At 39.7% G+C, this 24,885-nt stretch overlaps 1 protein-coding gene across 1 annotated transcript in view; it reads right to left on the reverse strand.

The window, feature by feature from the left end:
• Window positions 1–24,885, reverse strand: part of tmem39a (transmembrane protein 39A) — an 88,364-nt gene that overhangs the window by 15,914 nt on the left and 47,565 nt on the right. Inside the window, exons 5-6 of the mRNA XM_039744620.1 lie at window positions 24,126–24,280; window positions 3,497–3,824 (exon numbers count right to left, since the gene is read on the reverse strand). Of these exons, the coding sequence (XP_039600554.1) occupies window positions 3,497–3,824; window positions 24,126–24,280 (483 nt within the window). The remainder of the gene's footprint in view (window positions 1–3,496; window positions 3,825–24,125; window positions 24,281–24,885) is intronic.

Here is a 24,885-nt window from a genome sequence, read left to right on the forward strand (position 1 = left end):
TGTTTGGAGTTCTTCCTTGTGCTCTACGTACTTACGCAGGAGGCGTGATGATGTCACACGAAACTCCGCCCCCCGCGGCCATCTCCAACTCAAGACTCCATTACATTATATGGGGAAAAATAGCTTCCAGTTATGACCCTTATGCGTAGAATTTCAAAATGAAACCTGCCCAACTTTTGTAAGTAAGCTGTAAGGAATAAGCCTGCCAAATTTCAGCCTTCTACCTACACGGGAAATTGGAGAATTAGTGATGAGTCAGTGAGTGAGTCAGTGAGTGAGTGAGTGAGTGAGGGCTTTGCCTTTTATTAGTATAGATAACATTTTTTTTCAATCCTTTTGAATATGTAATATTAATTGCATCACTCCACCTGCACCATTCTTACATGAACAGGTTTGTGTTGGTGGCGGGCTACCCTGTGGCTGGGCTGTGATACACATTTCTTGTACTCGGTTGTTTCTAAATGACTGCATCTCCTTTACTTTGCAAAAGTTGGCGGACTGTTGGCTTCTTTAATCAATGGTCTTTTTTTGACCACATACCATGCCTGAAATTTTGTATTGGCAGTGGCACACTTTCTTTACAATTGCTGAAAGTGCTGCTTGTGAAAACTCTAGAAGGTTTGTCAAAGCTTATAAACACCTGTTGGTATTTATGAAGCTCATCATTACAGAGTGCAGAGGACTTGTAAACAGCAAAGAAAGGGTAATTAGTGTGAATAGGCAAGTACTTTCCTGAATAAATTGTATTTTACTGGGACAAATTGTTAGTATGTTAACAACCAGATCTTTTTTTTCAGCATCATTACACGTACAGATGCTTGTGCTTCAAAGGCACCCGTGTAACTAAAAAATGTAGCGCCAAAATGAAAAAACAGTAACTTGGAGGTGTGCTGCATTTTTCAAGCCAGGCACAGGCAGTGCTTCATATTCAGGTCACATTCAAAGTATTCATACAGTCATGGCCGAAATTATCGGCACCCCATGTTTATTTCCTTTATGTGCATTGGAACACCACAAAAAAAGAGAGAAAAAAAAAGCTAAATCTGACATTTCACACAAAACTCAAAAACCGGGCTGGACAAAATTGGCACCCTCACCTTAATATTTGGTTGCACGCCCTTTGGAAAAAATAACTGAAATCAAGCGCTTTCTATAACCATCAACAAGCTTGTCACACCTCTCAACTGGAATTTCAGACCACTCTTCTTTTGCAAACTGCTCAAGGTCTCTCAGATTTGAAGGGCGCCTTCTCCCAAAAGCAATTTTGAGATCTCTCCATAAGGGTTCAATTGGATTTAGATCCAGACTCACTGCTGGCCACTTCAGAACTCTCCAGAGCTTTGTCTTCAACCATTTCTGGGTGCTTTTAGAGGTATGTCATTGTCCTGCTGGAACACCCATGACCTCTGACGCAGACCCAGCTGTCTGACACTGGGCCCTACATTGTGCCCAAATATCTTTTGGTAGTCTTCAGATTTCATGATGCCTTGCACACAGTCAAGGCATCCAGTGCCAGAGGCAGCAAAACATCCCCAAAACATCTTGAGAACCTCCACCATGTTTGACTGTAGGTGTTCTTTTCTTTCATAGGCCTCATTCCGTTTTCTGTAAACAGTAGAATGATGAGCTTTACCAAACAGCTCTACCTTGGTCTCATCTGTCCACAAGACGTTCACCCAGAAGGATTTTGGGTTCCTCAAGTACATTTTGGCAAACTCCAGTCTTTATGTTTCTGTGTCAGCAGTGGGGTCCTCCTGGCTCTCCTGCCATAGCGTTTCATTTCATTTAGATGTCAACGGATAGTTCAAGCTGACACCGTTGCACCCTAAGTCTGCAGAACAGCTTGAATATGTTTTGAAGTTGATTGAGGCTGTTTATCCACCATTCAGACTATTCTTCGTTGCAGTCTTTTATCAATTTTTCTCTTCTGTTCACGTCCAGGGAGATTAGCTACAGTGCCATGTGTTGTGAACTTCTTGATTATGTTGCGCACATTGGACAAAGGAACATGAAGATCTCTGGAGATGGACTTGTAGCCTTGAGATTGTTGATATTTTTTCACAATTTTTGTTCTCAAGTCCTCAGACAATTCTCTGCTTTTCTTTCTGTTCTCCATGCTTAGTGTGGCACACTCAGACACACAACAGAAAGGTTGAGACAACTTTTCTCCATTTTAACTGGCTTCAGGTGTGATTGCTGTATTGCCAGCCCCTGTTTCTTGCCACAGGTGATTTCAAACGAGCATCATATGCTTGAAATAAAATGATTTACCCACAATTTTAAAAAGGTGCCAATAATTTTGTCCAGCCTGGTTTTTGAGTTTTGGGTGAAATGTCATCAGATTTGGCTTTTTTCTCTGTTTTTTGTGTTGTTCCAATGCACATGAAGGAAACAAACATGTGTATACCAAAATATTTGTAATTGCAACACTTTTCTGGGAGAAATGGTGCATCTTCTGGGAAAATTCCAGGGGTGTCGATAATTTCGGCCATGACTGTACAGTAAAATCATACCAATTTCATCTCTAAAATCCACAGAGGAAGAGGAGTTCAAAACTGAGAAAATGTTCACACTTGGCCAGTGAGTTTAAATTTTTTACTAAGTGGCTTATTAAAAAAAAAAAAATAAACCATGTTATATTACACTATTAGCATATTAATAACAGAGTAAAAGCATAATCACTAATTAAAGACTAAACCCAACAAAGACAGCATGTGAATTAAAACATGAACAGACTGATACAACACAAAACTTAATTTAAAAACAATATTGGTAAAGACTCCAAAATGTGATAAAGCCAAAGACAGTATGTAACTTGAAATGCATAGTGCTGTGAGAAATTATGGTGGTAACAGGGAATTAATGCATCAAGTAGGAATATTGCTTAATGATATATCCATAACATTGAAAGGTCAGGAATAAGCATAGATGCATAAGCATAGCGTTTATTCCTAAAACATGGCATATATTAATTTGCCCCAAAAATGTTTGTTCTTAACTAATTATAAATTCAAAATCTGTATTTTTTTTTTTTTTTAAAAAGGCATCTACCCCAGCAGCTTTAAGGCACTGGAAGAAACATGAAACAAATGAACAATCAAAAAATATCAAACTAATCTTTTAATATGCACCACCAATTAAACTGTATGTGTTTAAAATGGTCTAGAGGTTTGTGTGTAAAAAAAAAAAAAAAAACATCAAATCTGTATAAAACATAATGCTTTCATATCAACTGAAATATCTATGTTTTACTTGGTTTCAGTATTGCATATAAAGAAAGTAAAAATCCAAAGAGGTCAATTTTTATGTAGATGGTTTTCAACAAAAGCAATTATTGATCAGCAACTGATAAAACAATTGTTTCTCTGGACAAAGAATAATGTAAGCTGAAAGCATAAACAGCTGAAGTAAGCCAATTATAACTTTTACATGACAGAAGTAAAACATCAGACAGAAAAATGTTATTGTATGAAAACAGTTAATTGTGAACACTTACTTTTACGAAACATAGTGGCAGAAAGGCTACATAATAGGCACTGAAGAGGGAATTGAAAAGGACCTCTTTGATTCTTTTGTTAAAATCTCCTTTCAGGCACTCCACTTCATTTCTGATAAGGTCTGGAGAAAGAGGGCAGGTGTGCGCTGGAATCGATGTGGGGTTATTAAATTGTTCTTTTAAATTCTCTCTCAGGAGTGTTAAGAAGTCCTTTGATTTAATCAGTTGACCATCAATATGTTCCTGATCAAGGTAACCACATTCTGCAGGTAAAGGCTGAGATCGACTCTCCTGGTGGAAGCAGCATAATGGCACATATACTCCAAAGCTAGGAGAAAGAGAAAGGCAATAAATAATCTAAAAATAAAACCATGAACACAAAGAAAAAATGAATGCAGAACTGGCTAAACTCCAAAGCTAGATGTTTAAAGATAAAGACAATAATCTAAAAATAAAACGATGAACTCAGAAAAAGCTAATGTAGTCATTATATTAAGCCAACAAGACTTTAAATAAGACGTACAGTAGAACCTCGGTTCACGACCATAATTCGTTCCAAAATTCTAGTCTGTATGTAAATACAATTAATCCGTTCCAGACCATACGAATTGTATGGAAATATATATATTTTTTTTAAGTTTTTAAGCACACATATAGTTAAACCATAGAATGCACAGCGTAATAGTAAACTAAATGTAAACACATTGAATAACATTGAGAAAACCTTGAACAACAGAGAAAACTAACACTGCAATAGTTCGTGCTATAGCGCTATTAACCGCTGGCTAAAAGCACTTTAATGAGTTTTAAGCACAAAAATGAACATTTGAAAAAATCCGTAATTTAATAAACCACCAAGAAAAATAACATTGCAACAATGCACGCTACGAACGGATTGCTGAAAACAGAAGTGAAAACAAAATCAAGCCCAGTGCATTCTTTAACTGCCTTCCTACCTTAATGCGTCCAGCTCTCTCTCGCACTGCCTCTGTGTGTGTCTGTGTGTGTGTGTGTGTGTATATACGCGTCTCTTTCGCACTGCCTGTGTGTGTGCGTTTCTCTTTCACACTGCCTCTGTGTGTGTGTATACGCATCTCTTTCGCACAGCCTGTGTGTGTGGGTGTCTCTTTCGCAGTGTGTGTGTGTGTGTGTGTGTGTGTGTGTGTGTGTGTGTGGCGCTCTCTCGCTCGCTGCGCAGGAAATGCACAGGGAGAGACTGAACATGTACAAACCAAAAGGGAAACTGGCTTGTTCGTATACCGAGTGTGTAGTCGTGAACCGAGGCAAAAGTTTGGCAAACTTTTTTTGGTTGTAAACCGAGTTGTACGTGTACCGAGACGTTCATGAACCGAGGTTCCACTGTACAAGGTTTAAAAAAAATAAATAAATAAAGAAAATGAATTTTAAAAAGTGAAGCACAAACTTGCAAAAAACTGATTGGGTGCAATTAAAAAGTTATAGGAGGCACCAATGTGCATTAAACTTTCATACATCCATTATCAAATCTGCTTAACTTCGGTCAGGGACACAGGGTCTGAAGCCCATCCCAGCAGCACAGGACACATCTGAAAACATTTAGTGTCAAAGGTTGGAATAAAAGTGGAAATGAAAAAAAGACTAACAGTAATTTTTTTCCCCCCAGAGAGGAGCCACTAGCATTAATGGCAGACATTAAATCAATGTTCGACAAAGTTAAAGTAACCAGATAACGACACTGATCTCTTGCACTTTTTGTGGTGGCCTAAAGTAACCTAAATAAAGAGTTGGAGGAATTTAAAATGACAGTACATGTTTTTGATTCCAATTCTTCACCCAGTTGTTGTGCTTCTTATGCTTTGAGTAGAACAGCTGAAGGTGCCAGAGAACCATTTCCTATGGAGGCTGTTAACACCGTACTCAATAACTTCTATTTAGATGACTGCTTAAAAAGGCAACAGAAGAACAAGCAATAAAGCTGGCAAAGGACCTTCAATCTCTATGCCTCAGATGAGGTTTCCACTTAACCAAGTTATTTAGTAACAACAGAGCAGTTTTATTGTCTATTCCTGAAAAAGACAGAGCTCTTGAACAAAAGGACTTAGACTTGCGCCACAGTCTGCTTCCTACAGAACTTGCCCTGGGTGTCCAGTGGTGCACAGAAACGGACAGTTTCGAATTTCAGATAAAATTACAAAATAAGCCTGCTACAAGGTGTGGTATTCCGTCTGTTTTATGACCCCCCACCCCGGCTTTCTGACACCTGCCATATTCCCAGCAAAGCTTATTTTAAGAGACTTGTGAAAAGATAGTATAGGTGGGATGAAGAAGTGGAAGTCAAACTTAATCAGAAATGGATAAAAAATGGATGGATGACTTAGTTACTAGCAGAGTACAAAGTAGACAGATGCATCAAGTCTGCACAGTTTGGAACCATAAAGTCAGCACAAATGAGTTTTGCAGATCTCAGTGAAGATGGATATGGCTCTTGACTAACGAAGGCGGCAAAATATATTGTTTATTTCTGATGGGCAAGTCAAGAGTTGCATCATTGAAGCAGGTCATAATGTCAAGATTGAAGCTGACAGCAGCCGTTGTGGCAGTCAAAATGCTAAAAGGTGAGCTTCAAATACCCTCTAGAAGAATCCACATTTTGGACTGACAACACCTCAGTGCTAAGATACATTTCAAATGAAAGCACTAGATTCAGGACCTTTGTTGCCAACAGAATCTCAGTGATCAGAGATCATTCATAACCTTCACAGTGGAAGTACGTAACATCTACCCTGAATCCTGCTAAACAATCATCCAGCGGGCTAAGCACTGAACATCAGAAGCACCACATAGCCACAGGGTCCAACCAAGTCTCTTATTGAAGCCAGAACATGAGTAGCCAAAAATACAAGATCAACTGAACGATTCACTTTTGAACATGATCCAGAGATTAGAATCTGTGTAGTTAACATAACTAGAATAGAGGAGGGTACCAAGACTATCAACTAATTAACCCACTTTTAGAATGGCTACGCTTGAAGAAAGAAATGGCTTGGCTCCTCAAGTTTAAAGACATATTGCTACACGTAAAAAATGAAAGAAAAATATTTCAAGTAGAAGTCAGTCAATCTGGAAGTAATCCAGCAGAACAAAAAATATTTACCGAAGGTCAAATGAGAAAACTACAAACTGACTTTAAAACCATGCCCGATTTCTCCAAAAAGACTTGGTTAAAGATGAGACAGAGCTATTCTGCTTCAGTAGACTGCAAGAGTTTCTAGAAGAATTGAAGGCTTTAAAGAAAAATGCTTCCATAAAAAATGAACAGTCAAATCTTCAAACTTGACCCAGTCATACAAGACTTAACAAACCTGCAATGCCAGAAGAAGATAAACATCCTGCAACTCTTCACAAGCATTTACAAATTGCTTCTCATATATTGTAGCGTATTCATAAAGAAATCAGACATTGTGGGTGCAATTATATGCTCAAAAATCATTTTAGAGTATGCAACATGCAGAATATACAATGCAAAAGTATAACAGCAAAAAAATGGCAGATTTACCAGAAAACCATTTACAACCTGACCAAACATCTGTTTCTTTCAGAAATGTTATTGAAGTTGATTAATGACAAGAACAGAAACATGAATATAATTGAACTATTAGTTATCATTTTGTAAACATTGCCAGAGGTAAGAAAAAACACACACACACACACATCAAATGGGTCAAAGTAACTTAATTAAAAAGATTTGCTAAAAATAAGAACCTGCCGTTGACAAATAAAATGACAAAATCAAAAAAACAAAATGCAATGGGACAACAGAATGGAATGTTGGAAAAATGTTAATGTCTTCATACAATAAAAAGCCCTCATTCAAGTAAAATCATACCTTAAAATTCAAGTTTGAATTGGAGTACCAGCTTTTAGTTTTGTGCATAAAAATTAGGAGTTCAAAGGCTACTAGTGAACAAACAATGTCTTGCTTAAAAACCATACTTTGTCATTGAAAATAAGGCAAATATTTTAAGAATGAGTATAACAAACATACTGATGTCAAACATAAAAGGTTACCAATCAAGGAAGGAATCTGATTACATGTTCTGTCAAAGAACATCTCCAAAATAAATAAAATCAAGCAATCATGGTAAGGGAATGAGCCTAACGGGTAACCCAGCATGTCTGTTCAAAAGGCAGTTGATACACATCTATTAATAAAGTAAGTGATTTCTTGGGTTCTCTTCTAAAAACTTTGTTTGAATGCTTATAAATAAGTTGCATAATACATCAGCCTCACTATAAAACTATCTGTGGCATACAAAAGTTTGGGCACCGTTGCTTAAAATACAGTTAGGGCCATAAATATTTGGACAGACAACTTTTTTCTAATTTTGGTTCTGTACATTACCACAATGAATTTTAAATGAAACAACTCAGATGCAGTTGAAGTGCAGTCTTTCAGCTAGCTTTAATTCAGTGGGTTGAACAAAAAGATGTGAGGCAACTAAAGCATTTTTTAACACAATCCCTTCATTTCCGGGGCTCAAAAGTAATTGGACAAATTAAATAACTGGAAATAAAATGTTCATTTCTAATACTTGGTTGTAAACCCTCTGCTGGCAATGACAGCCTGAAGTCTTGAACTCTTGGACATCACCAGATGCTGGGTTTCCTCCTTTTTAATGCTCTGCCAGGTCTTTACTGCAGTGTCTTTCAGTTGCTGTTTGTTTGTGGGCCTTTCTGTCCGGAGTTTAGTCTTCAACAAGTGAAATGCATGCTCAATTGGGTTACGATCAGGTGACTGACTTAGCCATTCAAGAATTTTCCACTTCTTTGCTTTAATAAACTCCCGGGTTGCTTTGGCTGTATGTTTTGGGTCATTGTCCATCTGTATCATGAAACGCCGCCCAATCAATTTGACTGCATTTAGCTGGATCTGAGCAGACAGTACGTCTCTGAACACCTCAGAATTCATTCGGCTGCTTCTGTCCTGTGTCACATCATCAATAAACACTAGTGTCCCAGTGCCACTGGCAGCCATGCATGCCCAAGCCATCACACTGCCTCCACTGTCTTTTACAGATGATGTGGTATGCTTTGGAAAATGAGCTGTTCCACACCTTCTCCAAACTTTTTTTTTGCCATCATTCTGGTAGAGGTTGATCTTGGTTTCATCTGTCCAAAGAATGTTTTTCCAGAACTGTGCTGGCTTTTGTAGATGTTCTTTAGCAAAGTCTGGCTTACACCTTGCAGTGCACCCTCTGTATTTACTTTCATGCAGTCTTCTCTTTATGGTAGACTTGGATATCGATACGCCTGCCCCCTGGAGAGTGTTGGTCACTTGGTTGGCTGTTGTGAAGGGATTTCTCTTCACCATAGAAATGATTCTGCAATCATCCACCACTGTTGTCTTCTGTGGACGTCCAGGTCCTTTTGCTTTGCTGAGTTCACCAGTGCTTGCTTTCTTTCTCAGGATGTATCAAACTGTAGATTTTGCCACTCGTAATATTGTAGCAATTTTTCTGATGGGTTTTTTCTGTTTTCGCAGCTTAAGGTTGGCTTCTTTCACCTGCGATGGAGAGCTCCTTTGACTGCATGTTGTCTGTTCACAGCAAAATCTTCCACATGCAACACCACACCTTAGATCAACTCCAAGCCTTTTATCTGCTTAATTGATAATGACATAACGACGGACTTACCCACACCTGCCCATGAAATAGCCTTTGAGTCAATTGTCCAATTACTTTTGAGCCCCTTAAATGAAGGGATTGTGTTAAAAATGCTTTAGTTGCCTCACATCTTTTTCTTCAACCCACTGAATTAAAGCTGAAAGTCTGCACTTCAACTGCATCTGAGTCATTTCATTTAAAATTCATTGTGGTAATGTACAGAACCAAAATTTGAAAAAAGTTGTCTCTGTCCACATATTTATGGACCTAACTATCTCTTACTGATAATACTTGAGTGAGCAAAATATGAACAAAAGCCATAAAGTTAAAATTGACACATTTCTTTAATACTTATTTCCATCATTCACATGTACAAAATACCAAAATAAATAAATAAATAAAGGCCCTAAAGCAAAAGTATGGGCACCCTGTCATGGTCAGTACTTAGTAACACCCCTTTTGGCAAGTATCACAATGTTTGTGGTAAGAGTATTTCAGTTCTTACTTGGGGTATTTTTGTCCATTCATCCTTGCAAAAGGATTCTGCAAGATTCTGGGGCCATCTTGGATGTACTGCTTTTTTGATTTTCAATGATGTTTAGGTCGGGGGACTGTGAGAGCCATGGCAAAACTGTCAGCTTGAGCCTCTCGAGGTATTTCATTGTAGATTTTGAGGTGTGTTTCTGATCATTGTCTTGTAGGACCCATCCTCTTTTAAACCTCAACTTTTTTTTTTAAACAGATGTTGTAATGTTGGCTTCCACAAGTTGCTGGTATGTATTTGAATCCATTCTTCCCTCTATCAATGACATGTTCCCTGTGCCACTAGCTGCAACACTTCTCCAAACAAACATTTGCACATGTGACCAAAAAGTTCTATTTTAACTTCATCAGTCCACAGGTCTTGTTTTCCAAAACGCATCAGACTTGCTTAGATGTTCATTTGTAAACTTCAGGTGCCAAAATTTGAGGCTAGGATACAGGATACAGTTTTATTCTGCTGACTCTACGATAAAGGTCATATTTCTTCAGGTGTCGCTGTACTGTAGAACAGTGTGCCACCACTGCGCAGTCTATTAAATCTTTCTAAGGGTCTTTTGTAGTCAAATGTGGAGGGGTTATTTTCCTTTCTAGCAAACCAATGAGCAGGTCTTTCAGAAAGATTTCTTGGTCTCCAAGAGCTCAACTTGACCTCCACTGTTAACTGTTATTTGTTAATAACATTACCAAATGAAGGAACAGCTACCTGAAAGCACTCGGCTATCTTCTTAAAGCCTTCTCCTGCTTTGTGGCCAATCAATTATTTTCTTTGTCAGTGTACTAAGCAGCTGATTGTTGTGACAATGCTTGAAGACTCAGAGAATTTATAGAGCTTTGCATTTTGCATCACCTGGGGTTTCCTAATGAACAAGCCATAGTCCTAACAAGCTAATTAAGGTCTGACACCTTGGGAAAAGTTATGAGACCACAAATATCTTGGGGTCCATTTTGCATGGTGCTCTTTTCCTTTTTTCACTGTGCAATTGTACAAAACAAAAACAATATATTGATCTTGCATAAAAAGAAATGTGTCACCTTTAACTTTATGCCTTTTGGTGATCAGATCATCTTCTACTCAACTTTAACTATTGACCATAAGTGACATTTTAAGCAAGGGTGCCCAAGCTTTTGCATGCCACTGTAAATTAATACAAACTAGTGAAATGCACAGACTTTCAGTCCTCAAATAAAAGGGATTGGAAAACAATCAGATCATATTAATGGTATAAATGACTAAATCGGTTTACTAGTGGCATTTGACCCCATTGTTTATGGAGAAAATGGCAACAATTGCATTTGAAATTGGAACATTATAACATCTTTAGGTTTGTGGAAAACTGATGTGGAAGCACATGCTTTCTAAACTTGCTATCCCTGTCTGTGGTTGTTTTTTCCTCTATTGAACTTGTAACACTTTTAAATGCTTGGGCATAAGAATATGTCAATGAAATCCTATACTTGATCTTTGTAGGGGTGTAGTCTACTAATATAATAAACTTGATTATGAATTTTGAACATGTATGCACTGTGTCACTGGGGATTAACAATAGAGGCCATCATGGATGGAAAAGATAAGGAGGTGAAACTGCATGTGTGTTGTATATAGGTGTGCTCTCCTTGCAGAAGTTATGTGTTTTAGTGGTTACACAGTGATTACCACATGTACAAAGTACTGTGCATTAACCTACAGTGGGTATAGAAAAGGATCACCCCGTTTGAAATTTAAAAAAATTAAAATTATAGCATTTTTTTTTTGCTTTACAGCCTTAAATGAAAACACACACACCAACATTTTTTCCAGTTTCACTTACTCAATGCAATCTATAATATCCAAGTGAAAGATATTACAGCTACAGTTCTGGAGAATTAAAAAAAAAAATAAACAAGAAAAACTGAAATTAATAAAGGATCACCCCCCCCCAAAAAAATTTGTAAACTCAATCAGGTGTAAGTAACCACCATTTCCATTGCAGACCACGGTTACTGGCTTTCACCTCTGATCAATTGTAATCAGTGTGATTAGTGAAGCATAAAAACAGCTGTTCCTGGAGCATTCTCTTGCTTGGTAGTGCAAGTGACAGCAAACAACTGACTATGGGTGGCAAGCCTCTTTCAAAAGGACAGAGTCGTGGACAGACATAAAGCAGAAGATGGATACAAAAAAATCTCCAAGGCTTTATCAATCCTAAGGAGTACAATCAAGTCCATAATAAAGTAGTGGTTAGTGTTTGGTAATACTGGACAATCCCTGGATCTGGCCGACACTCCAAACTGGATGGAAGAGCAAGGAGGAAACCTGTAAGAGAGGCTACCAACAGCCAATGGCCACTTTGAAGGAGTTACAAGATTTTATGGCAAAAAGTGGTCATTGTGTGCATGTGACAACAATTTCACAAGCGCTCCACAATTGTGGCTTGTTTGGGAGGGTCGCAAGGAAAAAGCCACTTCTCAAGAAAGGCCACATTAAGGCTTGTTTGAGCTTTGTCAGAATGCACGTTGAAGATTCTGATGCCAAGTGGAAAAAGGTCTTATGGTCAGATGAAACCAAAATCGAACTATTTAGCCTCAATACCAAACAGTACACCTGGCGGAATTCCAATGCAGCTCACCATCCACAACACACCATACCTACAGTAAAGCATGGAGGTGGAAGCATCCTGTTGTGGGGTTGTTTCTCTGATGCAGGGCCTGGGCCTCTCGTTAGGGTAGAAGGAAAAATGGATGGGGCAAAATACTGTCAAATTCTTGACGAAAACCTGCTACCCCCTGCCAGGAAGTTGAAGATTGGCAGAAAGTTCACCTTTCAACACGACAACGACCCGAAGCACACAGCAAAATTGACCACACAGTGGCTGAAAGAGAAAAAAGTGAATGTCCTTGTGTGGCCCAGTCAAAGCCAAGACCTAAATCTGATTGAAAATCTGTGGAAAGATTTGAAGATAGCAGTCCACCAACGCTCACCATCCAATTTGACTGAACTTGAACAGTTCTGTAAAGAAAAGTGGGCAAATATTGTTCAATCTAGATGTGCAAAGCTAATAAAGAAGTATCCCAACAGACTCAAGGCTGCGATTAAAGCAAAAGGTGGTTCAACAAAATATTGACATGGGGTAATCCTATATTATGCTTAGTATGTCTTGTTTTTTAATCATTTTTCTGAACTGTAGCTGTGACATCTTGCAATTGGATGTTATAGGTTGCATTGAGTAAGTAAAGCAGGGAAGAAATATTTTTTGTGTGTGTTTTCATGAAAGGCTGTAAAACAAAAAAAGGGGGTGATTCTTTTCTATACCCACTGTATCTGTCGTCTGTCTGTACTTGTAGTGTTTATTCTTGTTCAACTTGCCTTTTATTTGTAAAGGTTTGGGTATAAGGGCATTTGCGTTGATGAAATCCTGCACTTTCTAAATAAATAGAGAGAGAGAGAGAGAGATGTATTTATTTTTAGGTAATTAAAGTGTTTACTTATGTTTTTTTTAATCTGAACAGGTATGTGCATATGTTTTTGAACTTGATAGGAATCTCAGTGTGGCGTTTTGTTTTTTGTTGCCCTCAACTCAAGTGAACAAGTATGCACTGTTTTCTGTGGGATTTTCAATTAAGGCTCCCATAGATGCAAAACATAAGAGCTGTTGATACTGCTTGTGTGTTCTAAATTGTTTATTCTTGCACTTCCTGTGGAATTTGAGGGTAATTTTTTGTTTTGGTATGCACCTGCCATATAATTGTTGCTTATTGGTGTGTAGGACTTCATTATTTGAGTGGAGTATTTGTTGCACTTGCATTCTGTGCCCTCTAATTGACATACGTCATTGGTGTATGTAACATGCAGACCGTCTCAGGAGATTTTTTTTTATGGTTCCTGTCAGGAAATGCCACCTGCATTCGCTCCGTTTTCATGCCAGGCATGTGATGTGATCGGACTGCAATGGTTTTTGCATCAGCCAAGTTGTGCATTTCTGCATCTCCATTGGCTATGAGAAGGAGTCGTGTTATGTGTTCTAAATCATTTATTTTTGTGTTTTATGATTTGTCATTTTAGCATGTGCAGTAGTGTCCTGCCATCTCATTGTTCATCATTATTTATCAGTTGGTGTACATTGTGCACATGCCTCCATTTTGCTATCATTTGAAATCCCCAGTGGAATCACTTGGTTGTTGTTTTTCTGTCAGTCGCATCGTGAGTTGAGGCATGCTGCCACATCACTGCTGCTTGTGAGAAGGAATCACAGCCCAGTTTTGGTACTGCTGTGGGCCTTAAGGGCACTTTATGGGTTGCTTTGCATTTGTCATTTCATAAGCTGTTGATTGAGATGGATCTTCAAAGACTAAGGTAGAGTGAGTTTTTGCATGACAGACAGACAACCCTTACCATTCTAAACATGTAGAATCAGACATAAAGGGGTTATAACAGGGCTGGGCAATATATTGAGATTTTAAAATCTACCGAGATACAAGTAGAGTGGGGAGTGGGATATGGAATGAAGCAACATTGTTTATATAGAGTTTAAATAAAGTTTTGGTTAAACTTGCGGAAAGCCTTTTTTCTTATCCCTCGCTGCCTGCTCTAGGCTTCACTACTGTGCTCTGCTAGCAAACCCCACTCCCATTTGCGTGTGTGCAAACAACTGTCTCGCAACATGGAGAAGCATGACATAAGTTATAACTGAAGATGACTTACAATATAAAAAGAAGAACAATGGATCAATTATTTGGAGGTGATTTGGATTTCACAAGTCAGATGAGAATCAGAATCGCATGATATGGAGGGAATCCCAAAAGGAGGTAGTGTCAAAAAGTGGGAGCACTAACAATCTTTTTCATCATTTAAAACAGAGGCACAAAATTCAGTATGAAGAAGCTGTAAAACTCAGTTCTGCTATTGCAGTTATGAAGCATTTGCCACCCAAAACGTCTAAATCAATTCAGATGACATTGCAAGCTTCATTTACCCATGCCTTGCCTTATGAAAAAAAAAGTGCAAAGTAGCGCAGTGTCACTGAGGCAGTTGCTTACTACATAGCAAAAGATATACTTCCTGTCTCAACAGTGGAAAATGATGGTTTTAAATCAAAACTCTTGACTCGCGGTGCAAATTGCCCAGTTGCAATTACTTTGCAAGAGAAGCGCTGCCTAACACGTACATTCAAGTCAGAAGTACCCTTACTGACCTGATTGCTAAATTTAAACATTTCACGTTGACAACCGATGTGGTCAAGTCACTCCCACGAGCCATGTTTAAATGTGACTATTCATTTCATTGAAGAATGGGAGATTAAATGTGTGTGTCAGCAAACAAACTATTTCCCTGAAAACTAAAATGGGGAGCACATAGCCGAAGCTCTGCAAAATATCCTCACAAAATGAAAGCTGGATGAAAAGAGGCTCATTTCTGTTTCAACTAAAGATATACAAGTGTTGCAATACACACAGTGTTGTGCATGAACTAGTTCAAAGGAGCGCATTCATTGAACAAGCTCATTTTGCCAAGACATTCTGGATCTGGTTTAGATCCAGATTAAACATTTTGCCTTTCCTTGTATTGTACTGGTGGAGCCAATACAGTATTCAGATAAGCATAAATAGTGGATTTTTATGAATATTTATTTTGTACAAATATTTTGCCATTTATTTATAGTCTGAAAAAATAACGTAAAATCAAATAGGCACTGTCTGTGTCTGCCTGCTTGTGCTTCAGCTGCACCCACGCTGACACAAGCACTCGGTAAAGTTCCCCTTTCGCTTTTATGAAAACGTACTTCGCAAGGCCACTTTAAATTTATCCCTGTTGGACATGCAATATGTGACGCAAATTTTGACCGGCAGCATAATAGGTTAGTTCACCTACACGCTGGTTCCACAGTCACCATTTCTGTCACATGGTTGGAAATAGAGCGGTAATTTATGTGTATACTTATATCTATTAGATTTCTTTTTCGACTGGGAGTATATTAGCATATATGGTTATATGTTTGTTGCTGGGTATAACTCAATAAAGTGTATTTAAATAAAGTTTTCATAATTATTGCATTTTATTCAAGAACACTAATAGCATGCAAAGTTGAAAAAAGTAAGCTAATGGGTCATTTATTCTCACTCCTTAAAAAATACAAAAAGAAATGAACATGAACTAGTTCAAAACGTGAATGTATTCATTTTAATCTGTGTCAACTGAACTTTGAGCTAGTTCTTGTGAGATGTGAACTTGCACAACATTAATTACACAATATTAACTTGAGGTGGAACAGCTAATTCAGGCTTGTCACATTATACACTTAATGTCTACATTTTGATTATTATTACTAAAACATGAAATGTTTAACAATGTGTTTACATAGATCATTGCAGACACGGAACACACATGAAAAGTGTTCCAAATAACAATATAGTATTTATAAAAGGTGTCATTTTGCTTGACTTCTCACTCTATACAACTCTAAGCAACTGACACGCAGCTAAACAGACTTGAGCTGAGAAAACTGTGCGGCTGTGATAGCAGGCTGCTTGCTGTTTGCTGCTTATCAACACATTTACAGGACAAAAGACGCTGATGGAGAGGTGCGAAGCGATTTAAGGTGGGATGGATTTACAAGTTTTTTCGTAGGCTCTGGTAATTCTAGTGTTAAAAAACCTTCCTTACAAATTTGAGCAGGTGATGTGCAAAAGAAAGGATGTGGCTTACTAATTAAACCCAAAAATGGTACTATACATTGCATAATCACAGTACATAAATTCATTAGAAAAACTGTACTATTAAATAGAAATAAATAAAAACCATGAGTTAAACCAGCAAAAAGATTTTGTTCCCATCATGTTACTCCCCTCAACTTTATCAACTTTTAAGACTATTTTGCCTAAGAGAATTCTAAGAAATCATACCTACAAGACAGAACAAAATATAAAAAGCCAAACACAGACATAAATGTCATTCTGAATCAAGGTTATTATAGTCAACAAAAACTAAAATCAAAACTGAACCAATTATTAAAATTTTTTTTCGTAAACTAAAATAAAATCTATACTAATAAAAGGCAAAGCCCTCACTGACTGACTCATCACTAATTCTCCAACTTCCCGTATAGGTAGAAGGCTGAAATTTGGCAGACATTCCTTACAGCTTCCTTACAAAAGTTGGGAAATTCTACGTATAATGGTCATAAATAGAAGCTATTTGTCTCCATTTACTGTAATGGAGTTGAGCTCGAAAGCCGTGGGGGCGGAGTTTCGTGTGACATCATCACGTCTCCAACGTAATCACGCAGTACGTAGAAAACCAGGAAGAGCTCCAAAAAGCGCTGAAGAAAACATGCATTATATAATTAAGAAGGCAGCGAAACAATTAGAAGCGAGCGAGTGACATATAAAACCATATTCAGCGGCTCACATGAACTGGCACAGTGCGCAGACAAAAAACAACAGTTCCAAAGAGTGCTGAACAAAAACTGAATTACACTGCTACGCTCAAATAGACAAACCACATGCCATGGCGCAATAGCAGAGGCTTCGCCTCTAGCGCCAAGGTTCGATTCCCGAGAGGGGATGCACTGAGTATGTACCCGCGCTTCCTGGTTCATTTTAGCCTTGCATCCCCTTGGTTTGAGACGTATGAAAAAATATGTGGTTAACGCAGAAAGACAGATCACCAATTGAAGCTTTATGAATAATGGATACTTTATTCGCCATCAATAATTATTTTGGTAAAGCCATACTCCGTGTGATCCTCCTTCCATGTTCTAATTTTTTCGCGACTAGCCATGATTACATGAACGGTAGAAAAGTAAGAACGAAGCAAGGGTGACATATCCAGTCAGGCAGGCGATAGATCACTAGCTCGAATTTGGATATAAGTAGGTTCTATTTAGTCGACAGAAATATCTTTGGTAGGAATGGAAGTTGAATTTACTTTTTAAATTTCTATGGTGAAGAAAAACGTATGCAGTTCTGACTAAATTTACCTTTCATTCTTACCAAACATATTTCTGTCGACTAAATAAAAATTATTTATATTTAAAATTTAAACAGAACTTGAACAGATACGATACTTCATAATACCCATGCAGCACTACAGTAAGTGCACGTAAGAGCAGGAGTCAAGACAAGACAACAGATGAAATTAACAAATTAAAGCAGGTTTTCTTCCCTTACACCTTACTTTTATAACACTTGTTCATAGCTTCATGCTAATTTGGTTTTATAGCCTGGGAAAGGATGCTGAGCTGATACCTCAGGCTATTGATGGATGGACATCTGGAACAACAATTTGCTTTATGGCCTAGGACAGGAAGAACTACTGATGCCTCCGAGTACATCAAAGGTTTTGTTGTGTGGGAAAACAGACAGTGAATTAATTCATCAATCATTTGGACAGCCAGCCAATCAGGTGCATGTGTTGTGAAACCAAGGCTTGACATTTCATAATAAATATGCCTTGGTTTGGAAAGAAGAGAAGAGAAGCAAAAGAAGAAGAAAGAGAAGCAAAGGGAGAAGAAGAAAGAAGAAGAGGAACGGACAAAGACGGCCCTGGTCGTCAGAAAGGCATCATGGACATTGATTGCTAAATCAAACGCCTCCCTGGGACATTCATCCTTGTCATCTGTAACTTTTTCGTAAGCTTTTTCTAAAGACTATATATATTCAGACTTTCCTATCACTACCTATTTTCTAGTATTCTTTGTTCTTGTGGTATTATTATTATTCTTGTAATAAATACCATGCTGCTTTTAACTTTCAATGCTTTGTCTTAATGTCTAGAGTGATTGAAGTAATAAGTTAGATTTCTTTGAGCACCTGGTGACAGCCGGATTTTTGCCATTATTTCTGTGCTGCGAGGTTTATATGGCTGAGAGTGAAGAGCGCTATACTCAACATAAGGGACAGATACGATAAAGAAGGTATTCTTGGCTGATGAATGGCCTATAGTCAAGAGTGCTGAGTCTTTGTATGTTTAAAAGTATTCTTGTAGACCAAAAGTAATATTTAGGTCTGAGATATCACTAAAACATCGTATTGTTGTTCGTGCCGAAAATAAGTAAGTCTCTTGAAGTGCTGAATGACAGGCTGTTATTCCTATAGCACGTGTGTGGTTTAAAGTGCTAAGGGTTAATCAGCGTGTGTGTGTCATTCATGGAGCACTGTTGTGGTTAGGGTCTGTGTGTGTGTTTATCTATGTGTGTTCATCTTAAAGTGCAACAGTAGACCAACCCGATAACGAACTTGACGAGAACCCTTTACCCTTGAGGAAACAGGTAAAAGGGCAAGTGGAGGGAAATACCACGATAATACAGCTGCGAAGCGCAGGTATTCTGCTAGTAATTAATAAAACCGAAATGTAAAACTAAAACCAAATGAATATATTAAAGCAGCTGGAAACACTAACTGACAAATATTTTTAGCTTTCGTTTTTGAATTAATATTCTTGCCGTTAGTCTTTAACCCTTGTAAATTTTAACTCTAAAACTGAAAGTCATCCACCACAAGCCGCTCGCCCATATTCATCCAGTGAACGGCGGCTGGGTGTTCACACAGCATTTGCGGTGACGGAGCAAGCTGAATGCGGGCACGTAAAGCGTGTGAAATAGAAAGCAATTTACACGCGGCCTTTCTTTGCGCTTGTTGTATATCAAGATGTAATTCAAATGGCTGAAATCAAAATGTGCTGGTCAACAAAACGTTTACCATATGGACAGAAAAATCACGAGTGACTAACGTTTCATTTTATGTCTCAGGTGACTGCTTATTGTTGACAGCAATTCATCTCCCACTTCGCAAAGGAGAAATCATTTTTACTTTCTCATATATGAAGTATAGTAATCATGAAAAAGTTAGACCTTGATATTTTGATGAATCTTGACGTTATAGACCTCATAGAGTCCAAAAATACCGTTTTTTGGAATTGCGTGTGTGCACGCATTTCTATGTGTGTGTAAACATGATAACTCAAAAATGCAACTAGATAGATGGAAGAAATTCAGCATGTGGAATGTTACACCACAATTGTAGATCTGTATTAACTTTTGGGCCAAATCCATCACCCGGAAGTGGTAATTTACCTGAACACATACTTAATTTTTTTTTTTTTTTTATTTATGTGGCTGCAGAGTATGATTTATTTATATTTACTTTTATAATAATTGTTCAATATATTATTGATTTGATTTGTTGTTGATGGTTCTTTAATTTACATAATAAAATTATAATCATTGTCTTGCAGTTTACTCCTCAAATATCCAACCCCATATCTGAGTATACAAGAAAGTCTAGGGGAGACCACTCCCAGTTTTTGAAAATAAAACGTCACTGATCGAGAGACTGACTAGGTCATCATACAAGATCAGCATATTGTTGCTGACCAATCACTTTTTATTTATTTCTCCTGCCTTACATCCAAATCTGCTTGGGTAGGCTCCAGGTTTCCTGTGATCCTACTCTGGATAAACAGGTTTAGATAATGTCAACAAACCTCCTATGAAGAACAAAAAATTTGGGCAGTATTTTTCCTCGCCCAGACATGGGTCACCGGGGCCCCCCCTCTGGAGCCAGGCCTGGAGGTGGGGCTCGATGGCGAGCGCCTGGTGGCCGGGCCTGCACCCATGGGGCTCGGCCGGAGAGGCAACATGGGTCCCCCTTACCATGGGCTCACCATCTATGGGAGGGGCCAAGGAGGTCAGGTGCTGTGTGAGGTGGGTGGTAGCAGCAGGCGGGAACCTAGGTGGTCCGATCCTTGGCTACAGAATCTGGCTCTTGGGACGAGGAATGTCACCGCTGTGAAGGGGAAGAAGCCCGAGCTCATGCGCGAGGTCGAGAGGTTCCGGCTAGATATAGTCGGGCTCACCTCGATGCACAGCTTGGACTCTGGAACCAATCTCCTTGAGAGGGGCTGGACTCTACCACTCTGGAGTTGCCTCCGGTGAGAGGCGCCGAGAGGGTGTGGGCATACTTATTGCCCCCCAACTTGGAGCCTGTTCATTGGGGTTTACCCCGGTGGACGAGAGGGTAGCCTCCCTCCGCCTTCGGGTGGGGGGACGGGTCCTAACTGTTGTTTGTGCGTATGCGCCGAACGGCAGTTTGGAGTACCCACCCTTTTTGGAGTTCCTAGAGGGGGTGCTAGAGGGCATACCTTCTGGGGACTCCCTCATACTGCTGGGAGACTTCAATGCTCACGTGGGTAATGACAGTGAAACCTGGAAGGGCGTGATTGGGAGGAATGGTCCCCCGATCTGAACCTGAACGGTGTTTTGCTTTTTTGGACTTCTGTGCTTGTCACGGATTGTTAATAAAGAACACCATGTTCAAGCAGAGGGGTGTTCATATGTGCACTTGGCATCAGGACACCCTAGGCCTCAGTTCGTGACCGACTTTGTGGTTGTGTTGTCGGACTTGCAGCCACATGTCCTGGACACTCGGGTGAAGAGAGGGGTGGAGCTGTCAACTGATCACCACCTGGTGGTGAGTAGGCTTCGATGGTGGGGGAGGATGCCGGTCTGGCCTGGTAGGCCCAAACATGTTGTGAGGGTCTGCTGGGAACGTCTAGCAGAGTCCCCTGTCAGAAGCAGCTTCAACTCCCACCTCTGGCAGAACTTCAACCACGTCCCGAGGGAGGTGCGGGACATTGAGTCCGAATGGGTCATGTTCCGCGCCTCTATTGTTGAGGCGGCTGACCGGAGCTGTGGCTGTAAGGTGGTCGGCGCCTGTCGTGGCGGCAATCCCAGAACTCGTTGGTGGACGCTGGCAGTGTATGAAGGAGGAGTCATATGGGACCCTTTTGTCCTGTGGGACTCTGGTGGCAGCTGATAGGTACCGGCAGGTCAAGCGGAATGCGGCTTTGGTGGATGCTGAGGCAAAAACTCTGGCGAGGGAGGAGTTTGGAGAGGCCATGTAGAACGACTTTCGGACAGCTTCGAGGAGATTCTGATCCACCATCCGGATTCTCAGGAGGGGGAAGCAGTGCAGTGCCAACATTGTATATGGTGAGTATGGTGCGCAGCTGACTTTGACTCGGAATGTTGTGGGTAGGTGGGGGGAGTACTTCGAGGACCTCCTCAATCCCACTAACATGCCTTCCAATGAGGAAGCACAGCCTGGGGACTCGGAGGTGGGCTGCCCCATCTCTGGGACTGAGGTCACCGAGGTGGTTAAAAAACTACTTGGTGGCAGGGCCCCAGGGGTGGATGAGATATGCCCGGAGTTCCTCAAGGCTATGGATGTAGTAGGACTGTCTTGGTTCACGCCTATGCAACATTGCATGGACATTGCGGACAGTGCCTCTGGATTGGCAGGCCGGGTGATGGTCCCCCTCTTTAAAAAGGGAATGGAGGGTGTGTTCCAACTACAGATGGATTACACTCCTCAGCCCCCTTGGAAAAGTCTATTCGGGGGTCCTAGAGAGGAGGGTCCATCAGATAGTAAAACCTCGGATTCAGGTGAAACAGTGTGGTGTTCATCCTGGTCGTGGAATAGTGGACCAACTCTACACCCTTAGCAGTGTCCTGGAGGGTGCATGGGAGTTTGCTCAACCAGTCTACATGTGTTTTGAGGACTTGGAAAAGGTGTTCGACCATGCTCCTTGGGGAATCCTGTGGGGAGTACTCTGAAAGTATGGGGTACCAGACCCCCTGATAAGGGCTGTTCGGTCCCTGTACAACCGGTGTCAGAGCTTGGTCCGCATTGCCGGCAGCAAGTCGAACTCATTTCCAGTGAGAGCTGGACTCCGCCAGGGCTGCCCTTTGTCACCGATTCTGTTCATAACTTTTATGGACAGAATTTCTAGGCACAGCCAGGGCATCAAGGGGGTCCGGTTTGTTGGACTCAGGATTGGGTCACTGCTTTTTGGTGATGAGGTTGTCCTGTTTGCTTTATCAGGCCATGATCTTCAGCTCTCTCTGGATCGGTTTACAGCCGAGTGTGAAGCAGCTGGGATGGAAATCAGCACCTCCAAATCCGAGACCATGGTCCTCAGCCGGAAAAGGGTGTAGTGCCCTCTCAGGGTTCACGAGTGAGGTAAGAATGGAGCGTGAAATCGACAGGCGGATTGGTGCGGCGTCCACAGTGATGCGGGCTCTGCATCGGTCTGTTGTGGTGACAAAGGAGCTGAGCCATAAGGCAAAGCTCTCAATTTACCAGTTGATCTATGTTTGTGAATACAAGTGGCTGAAATGAGTTTCCTCCGCAGGGTGTCTGGGCTTTCGCTTAAAGATAGAGTGAGAAGCTCAGTCATCCAGGAGGGGCTCAGAGAAGAGGCGCATCGAGAGGAGTCAGATGAGGTGGCTCAGGCTTCTGATCAGGATGCCCCATGGACGCCTCCCTGGTGAGGTGTTCCGGGCACGTCTAACTGGGAGGAGGCCCCAGGGAAGACCCAGGACACACTGGAAGGACTATGTCTCCTGGCTGGCCTCGGGATTCCCACAGCAGGGCTGGAAGAGGTGGCCGGGGAGAGGGAAGTCTGGGCATCTCTGCTCAAGCTGCTGCCCCTGCGACCTGATCTCGGATAAATGGAAGAGGATGGATGGATAATGTATACATTGTTCTTAATCTCAGATGCTGTATCTGTTGTTTTATGCCTGTCCATACTCCTATTACCTGCTCTTGTTCTGCTCAATATGGGTTTACTGTCCTTTATGGTGGTCTATTCAAGTCTCACTGCCCCTAACCTTGACACTACATGCTTGTTTTTCTTGGTTTCCCTCAATACATCTAGGTGGGGTCCGCACACAGATTCAAGTCTAAAAGCCCTGTTCCTCCTAAGCCCCCATGCTTTTCATGAGAAAATATTTTAAAAATTATAAAATTGTGTAAAATTGTTCATATTCAGTATCTAGTTTCATCATGCTTATCAGACAAAAACAAAACCAGATAGTAAACCATGTAGTGTAGCAAGCTTCCACTAACATTAAACTCGTATCCAAATCTGTTAAGTGTACAGTTTTGTCTGATTGTGACACACTCTAAACTCCATAGGAGCTCCATGCCATAATTACTAAAACTAAAACTGAAACTAATAGCTTTAAAAATATAACAGAAACGTCTTTGTGAAATAAAAACTAAACCTAAAAATACACGATGAAGGAAAACTAAAACTAAACTGAATTTCCAAGTAAGGTCAGAAAACATATAGAAATAAAAACTAATATATAAGGGTAAAACTATAATAACCTTGTTCTGAATGTACAAGAGGAGTACAGAAACTAGTCAATAAAAGGTTTACTTTAGCAATAATGAAGGGAAAAAAAAATAAAAAGTGAATCACTAGATTCTACAGCCATGGACCAACCTGTAATAAACAAACGCACATGCTCTCCGTTAACCTTTTCTAGTATGCCAAGTCTAAATGTCTCTCATATTTATTATCATCTGAACCTAACATTTAAATAATAATTAAACTTTCAAAGTCAGTAAAGCAGAGAGTAATAAAACAAACTGAAAAGTGGAAATATGCACTAGAATTTACTTACGGGTAACCAAGAAAAAGGAGGTTCAAAACTGAATGATTCCTGAAGAGATTAACTAGTGTCCAACACAGCACCCAACCGCATAAAGTCAGAAGTATTAGACGTGCTGCGATTCGCACCATGTAATGTACCACTGATGTTGGCCCGGTCTGTGAGGCCTAAAAAAAAAAAAAATGTATTAAACAATAATTTCCTATTGAAAAATGTACAGTCATGCTAAGGTACACTACATGTATTTCACATTAAAAACTATTTATTATACAACATGTTTGACTGGCAATATTTTCATTACTATATTTAAATTATAAAAAACAAATAGCACACTGAAAGAAAGTCTAAGAGTATTAAACAGATTTACAGTAAAATAAAAAGAATACAATGTAAGCAGTTTATGTAGTTATGGGCAAGTTATTTGAAGGTTATACAGTAGTTTATGTAGTAAATTCATTAATGATAGCCTAAACTACTGACATTATCTCTTCTAAAACAAACCATACAACATATACTAAGAAACAAACTGTTACATTGAGTTATTTCACTTTTCATACTCTGTTTAACAGAACAACTGGGAGAATACACCAGAAGCAAAAAAACAAGTCCAGGATAAAACCTATAATACATTATCAAGCCATGGCAAGCCATAACAAAGACGACACCATTGTCACTCAGTCACCAGACATTTGCATTTGCCAATCTACCTTGTAAAAGCATATAGTTGAATCAAGTGACAAAAACATAATACACCAAAATAAGGTACTGGTTA

Source organism: Polypterus senegalus, chromosome 2, assembly GCF_016835505.1.
Source record: "Polypterus senegalus isolate Bchr_013 chromosome 2, ASM1683550v1, whole genome shotgun sequence".
In the NCBI taxonomy this organism is placed as follows: domain Eukaryota; kingdom Metazoa; phylum Chordata; class Cladistia; order Polypteriformes; family Polypteridae; genus Polypterus; species Polypterus senegalus.